Source organism: Condylura cristata, unplaced genomic scaffold, assembly GCF_000260355.1.
Source record: "Condylura cristata isolate star-nosed mole 26May11 unplaced genomic scaffold, ConCri1.0 scaffold00042, whole genome shotgun sequence".
NCBI classification, from domain to species: domain Eukaryota; kingdom Metazoa; phylum Chordata; class Mammalia; order Eulipotyphla; family Talpidae; genus Condylura; species Condylura cristata.
The window spans coordinates 4,753,197-4,759,763 of NW_004567143.1; the positions used below are offsets into that span (position 1 = coordinate 4,753,197).

At 57.3% G+C, this 6,567-nt stretch overlaps 1 protein-coding gene across 1 annotated transcript in view; it reads left to right on the plus strand.

Moving 5' to 3' along the window:
* The first annotated feature begins 1,301 nt into the window (after positions 1-1,301).
* Positions 1,302-6,567, plus strand: part of LOC101619722 (inactive polypeptide N-acetylgalactosaminyltransferase-like protein 5) — a 49,871-nt gene continuing 44,605 nt past the window's right edge. The window contains exons 1-2 of the mRNA XM_004694383.2: positions 1,302-1,430; positions 3,107-3,263. Coding sequence (XP_004694440.2) covers positions 1,302-1,430; positions 3,107-3,263 — 286 coding nt within the window. The remainder of the gene's footprint in view (positions 1,431-3,106; positions 3,264-6,567) is intronic.

A 6,567-nucleotide genomic window follows, 5' to 3' on the forward strand; every position in this document is an offset into this window, starting at 1 on the left:
CTCCCTCCCCCTCACCTCAGCCTTTGCCCCTCACAAGCGCGCCACTCCTGATGGGCCTCCAGTGGGCAAAATCCAGCTTCTCCCCAGATAAGGAAATCCGGAGAAAAAGTAATCAGATGTGGTTTCCTTAACATGATCCTAAAAAAGACCTTGCGAGCTCATGAAACTGGAGAGACAAATTCTTAAATTCTGGCCGGACCAGGAATTACTGAAGAGACAAGACTTTCTGTTTGATGCTATCACCACCTACCTAGAAAACAATTAAAATCGACTGAAAAATGCTTAGCACTGGTAAGGTGGCCTCCCTGGAGGCCGTGCACTGAAGTGAATCCCTGCGAAGCTGGCCACAGCCGCTGCAGCACGAGTTTGACCCCTGGCAGAGGGGACCCCCAGGGCGCAGCAGGCCTCGCCTGTCTCCCCGCTGCTCCCCTCAGAGTGGATTTCAGTGGGGCTGCCTGTTCTGCTCCCCGCTCTGTCTCTGGCCCGTACCCTAGTTCTGTGTACATAAAGAGACAAATCTTGAAGAAAAAAAAAGACTGGTAAGGTAACTCCTTGCAGTGACTGGCCAGAAGATAAATACTAAGCGTCTAATGCATTACGTATAGTAACAATAACCCGGCTGAAAATGAAAGAGAAAAAGAGAAGAAACAGGCGATTCACAAACGCAAGTAGCACGCAGCCCCCTAGAAAGCAGATGGCGGCCCTCCCTGGGGTGCGAGTCCGACCCCCGCCCTGAGCTGACCCCCAGGGTGCAGCAGACCCCTCCTGGCCTGCCCGCGGCTCCCCTCAGCAGTGTGCTTCGTTGATCTGTCTGTTCTGCTCCCCGCTCTGTCTCTGATGAGTCCTTTCACCCCCTGCGCCTCTAGCCAGTACCCCAGTTCTGTGTGCACAAATACATAAATCTTTAAACAAAGACAGCAAGCAAGCAGATGGCAAGACCCCAGCAGGCTGGGAGAGGCAGGTGGGGACAGACATCTTGGGAGGCAAACCAAGATACGCTCAAAGTACTAGAACAGGGTCCCTTGAGAAGCGAGGAGGCTGTCACCCCCACGCCCCACGGAGCTCACACGCATGACAGTGCACTTCTAAGCTTCCTGAGGAACGATCACAAGGGGAAATCAGGGGGCTCAGTGAGGCAGGAGTGTGACCACTGGAGACTCCAGCAGACCGCACAGAAAGGGCGCAGCAGGGAAGCAGGCCGGCCAGGGCCTGAGCATGGGTGGGGGCCCCGGTGACCAGCTCAGAATCTAGAGGCAGTGCTGGACACGCCGGCTGGGCAGGCTCGAAGCTGCTCTCGGAGCATGGGCTTGGGGAGGAAGGAAGGAGCTCGGAACCCCGAGAGCCCAGAAGACGAGCCAGACAGCCTGGCGGAGATCAGGCTCTTCTCTGCCATTGAAGTCAGTCAGCAGAGGGACCGTGGCGAGCTCTGTGTGAGGGCTCGGCGGCCCCCACGGGTTTCACTTTGATCAGTCTGAGGCCGTGGGGAGAGTCAGCTTGAAATGGCACAGAACACCAAGTGTGGGGTGAGAGGGCTGGAGGTGAGGAGGGCAGGGGGGAGGGAGGAGTCGGGACAGGTAAAACACAGCTTATCGCAGGCCCCTCCAGCGGCCATACCACAGTCGGCTGGCTGATAAGCTGCAGAAATGTATTCCTCACTGTCTGGAGGCCGAAGGCCCAAGGTCAAGGTGGTGGTACATTCCTGCCTCTGGTTCACTGGCAGCCTCTCCTGGCTCTGCCCTCCGGCGCCCGAGGAGTATGAACAGGAAGAAAGAGAACTAAGAGAAAACCCCACTTATAATCATACTGGAAAGAATAAAATACCCAGGAGTCAACAAACAGGTGAAAGACCTGCACATAGAAAACTACAGGACATTGTTGAAAGTAGGAGACCAGCAAAATGAAGATTCTCTGTGCTCATGGGTTGGAAGAATTAACGCTGCTGAAATGGGCCACAGGACTAAAGCAGCGTACAGATTCAATGGCTCCCTATTAAAACTCTAACATTACTTAATCCATTAATCCATTACTTCATCCATATGGAACCACAAAAGGCCCTGAAGAGTCAAAGCAATCCCGAGGGGAAAACAACAAAACTGGAGGTGTTGCACTCCCCAGCCTCAAACATATTATAAAGCCGTAGTTATCAAAACAGTACGGTCGTGGAACAAAAACAGACAGAGAGCAGTCAAACAGCACTGGTACCCCACGAATAAACCCACAAGGTTCAGACAGCTAATGTAGGCCAGAGGAGCCAAGACGGTGGGAAAAGTCGTGTCAGCAAGTGTGCTGGGAAAGTGAGACAACATATGCAAAAGAATTAAAGTAGGCCAGAAGCTCCCACCACACACAAAAGCTAGTTCAAAATGGGGGTATCACCTGAGACCAGAGGTGCAGGTGGTGCTCTAAGACTTCCACCTCGGAGACATTTCGGGGACCCAATTCCAAAAGCACGGAAATTAACGGCAAAAACAAGCACATGGAAGCGCATCCAATGAAAAGCTTCTTAAAACAAAAGAAGTTGCGGCACAGAGGCCGCCCTACGACAGAGTAGCCACAGCTCCTATCCCCAGGGGCTTACGCGGCAACAGCAGAAGGCAAGCGGCCAATCGAGGAAGGACAAAGGGCTGAATGGACACGGCAGAACCTTCCGTGGTTTGTGTGTGAATGAACTTCTCCGGCTGAGAAAGGACAGGGGGCTCAAGCCTTCGTGTGTTTAGAGAACTTAATATTTGAGTCCATCAGTGAAGCCAAGTGGACAGGAGGTTCCTGAATGCTTCCGCCCCGCGAAGGAGGGTGTGGGCGCCCCAAAGCACAGTGGTGTGGGGGAGCGGGAGGGTGGGGTGCGGGGGGAGAGGGCTTCCACCCGTCCTGCCTTCGGGCAGAAGCTCCCGTTTCTGACTGGACGTTATGTTTGCACTTCCCTGGCGAACTTGCAAACTTTGAAAACACGACGAAGACAGCAGCGGCCGCCTGTAACTCCACCTTGGCGTCCGTTTCCAGCCCACTTTCTCTGCCGTTACACACGTGGCCACAGATCGCACACTCAGCGCGTGTCCTGGATTTTCATTTGCTGTTAACCATTTCCTGTGATTTCCTGTTTTTAAAGGAGGTGTATTTATTGGTGCATCAAGAGCTGGGGTGCGGCAGCCTCCCAGTGCTCAGCTGCAGCCCCGGGTGCGCCGGGGAGGCCCCGGCCGTGAGCTTCACCCTCTCTCCTGACGGCGAGCAGGTGGACACTTGCAAAGGCCGCTACCCTGGCTGCAGTAAGTGCTTACAGTATAATTTCCATTTAAATTTTAATATCCCCTTAAGGATAGATTTCTAGAAAGGTCGAAATAGTTAATGATTTTAAGACTCTTGCATTTTACCCATTTGTAAAGCTGAGTGAGGAGTATTTAAGGGACTGCCTGGATGGTAACTCCCTGTTGTTTTTTCCTAAAGTGCTACAGTCCTTTCTGGACACCTGCTGACTAGAGCAGGCTACAGAGGCAGGTGTAAACGTGGTCACGGGTCCGCACGTACTCGGAAGTGTCTTTCTGCGGTCAGTCTCCGTGGCCGGGCCCCAAATAAACGGAACAGGCGCCTGTCACCGGTGTACAGGACAGGGGTGATGGCGCTTTCCTGTCCCCCTTGCTTAGGAAGGCAAAAGTCAGCTCACGTTAGGGACACAAATCACTGATCTGGTTCGTGTCCCGTGGGTGCTGAAACGTGACCAGTGGATAAAACACTGGCTGCGAGGGGTTTTGCTCTGGGGGCGAAACAAGCGATACCCCTATTCACAAAGGAAGGACGGAGGCTTCATGAGGTTAATCACACTCCCAAGACCTTGTAATTAGCAAGTGGTGGAACCAGAACCCACACCCACTGCGGGTGGCTGCGAGGCCCTCAGGGAGAGAGGGAGGCGCCTGGCCAGCTGCTCTCTCCTGGGGGCGGTGTGGGGAGGGCTGCAGCCTGCTGCTTCCCAAGGCCTCCGCCTGCCTCCGCCTGCCTGCCCCTGTCTTGGGCGCAGCCGACTTCCCAGGGCAGACACTGCCCCTCCCCGGGGCGAGTCCCCAGCCACTGGGCTCCAGCCTGGGGCCCAGGCTCCCGGGTGTGTCCGGCATTAACTGCTCAGCTCAGGGCTTTCCCCCAGGCCGCTGCCCCGCTGCTGGCCATCCTGATTGTGTCACAGTGGGCGCCCCTCCTCCTGGCGTCCACCTCCCTCCCCCAGGCCCTCACAGAGCACTGTCTCACCCGAGCTCCAGGTCCTCCTGAGGGCACAGTCAGGAGCAGGGGGACCAGGATGCGGGAGGGCTGGGGCGCAGCGGGCCTGGCCCCACCGCCCTCCCGCTGGCCTCCCGGAGGCCCAGGGGGCGGGCTGCACCCCTGGGGCTTCAGGAAGCCTCGGCCCCAGGGTGCGGCTCCTCCTGGGAGACGGGGTCTTAGCAGCCGTGCCAGGGCGGGGACCAATGTCCTATTCTTATCACCTCCCAGGCACTAGCGGGGGCTGGAGCTCAGGTCCTAATTACGTGATTGTGCAATAAAAACTGGAGCGAATGGGTGGCGGTGGCCTTTTTCTGAGAATTCCTGGGGACCCGGATTTCTCCCGACGATAAGCTCCCCTGTGAAGAGGCCCTTTGTTCCCCGCCTTAGAACCTGGCCTCCAGGGCTGGCCCGGGGTCCACGGCCGGCGATGCCAGCCGGATGCCAGCCGCGCCGCCCAGGGGTGGGCCAACCCGCGCTTCCGGCTTAGACGAGTAACCGGCTGGGATCCCCGGGCACCTCCCCTCCCCCTCCCTCCACCACACCCCCTGTCACCTGTGGGTCCTCAGGTGTGACCAGCAATGTGCCCACGCGGTTATGGGAGGCGGGAGGAGGTGACCCTGCCCATGACCCTGGCGCCAAGGCCGGCCTGCTCCCCACTCTCCAGCGCGGGGTGCTTGGAGGTTCCTGCCCCCTTCACCTGGCCCTCCCCCACAGGGTGGGCTCTCCCGGCCGCCTGGGCTGCCCTCTGTCCCAGCTTCCCCGGGCATCCAGCCCGGAGGTTACCCCAAGCGGGGGTTATTTTGGGGGGGAGCAGGAATGGACGAGGGGACCCGTCAGGCTCCAGGTGCTGTGGGGGTGGGGTGGCGGGTCAGCGTGTCCGCCTCCCTCTGAGCCACATGACAGCAGAGACTGTGCACCGGCGCATGCCCCCGGGCGGACAGGGCAGCGGCCCAGGCGCCCGACAGCCTGCCCGCCCAGTGCATCCGCGCTGGCTTTCTCTCCAACACGCCTTCCTTCCTCGCTAATTGTTCAAATTGTGCTAAAATACACATTAGGTAAAAAGTACCTTACCCAGTGTCCAGTTCTGTGGTAATAAGCTGCTCACGTTTCTGCCACCATCACCACCCTGCATCTCCCAAACTTGCTCATCTTTCCAAAAGGCGTCCCAGGCCCCCATTCACTCCCACCCCTCCCCCAGCCCAACACCCACCGTTCACATCTCCCAGCCACGACTCTGAGGACCCCAGCACCTCATGACTGGACTCGCTGGATAGTCGGCCTTTTGTGAATGGCTGGTCACCCAGCATACCGTCAGAAGGCCCTTCCTTTTTGAGGGCTGAGTAATATTCCGTGCACTTACAAAGTGTATTTTGCTCAAACTTCTCCAGCCACAACATTTGACCATCGCAATCATTTAACAATTTGCTCTGGAGTGTCACCAGCGTGCCGGCATAGCTTCTGCCTCCCAGACGGGTGTCCAGGGTGGCATCATAGGTCCCTACCCCCCCAGAGTGAGGTGAAAGCAGTGGCCTGCTGCCCGTTCACAGAGGTGCTAGTGAACTGCGCACCCTTCGTTTGTGCAGCCTCCCTAATTTATGATTAAAACAAGAATAAAATAAGGAGAAATTTTCAAGGAAAGGCTTGAAAATCGCCACACATGGGTCAAGTCTTCAAACGGTGCTCGTATAGGTCAACTCCAAGAGCAGCTGTGCTCCAGCGGCCCCTCGCCAGCTCAGAGCCGAGCCAGAGTCCCTGCCCCCGTCCAGCAGCCGCACCTGCTGCTTCCTGCCGTGGCCCAGGGGAGGGCACAGGTTCTGGGAGACCCAGCCCGCGCTCACCTGCCGTCTGGGACACCTGCCTCTCTTGCCACCATGTGCTCTCTCCTCTGGAACAGCTCCTTAAATGTGTCCTCCAGACCCCCGCTCAGTCTCTGCTGGGTCCTCGGGGCCACTTCCTCTCACGAGGCTGCCCAGGGCGGTGGAACCCGGAGAGCCTCCAGGAGCCCCGAGACCTGGAGAAGCCCGGGGCCGCTTGCCTGCTGGGTTGTTTTAGATCTCCCTCTTGTGGGCCGGCTGTGAAGTAGACTCCAACCATGTCATTGGTGTGAGCAACCAGAGCAGGTCATAAGGAGTCCAGTTCTGGAAACCCTGTGGCCACGTAGGACTGACTTTGTTTTCATTACAAACTTGGAGAGAGTCGTATTAAAATGCCCGTGCACCTACACAAAGCTATTAGACCTGAACAGGTCGCCCACCTCTACTCTAGATCTTTAAAGGGCCTGGCCCCAGGTCGGCGCGCTGGTGGGTTCCGTGTGTTACTCCG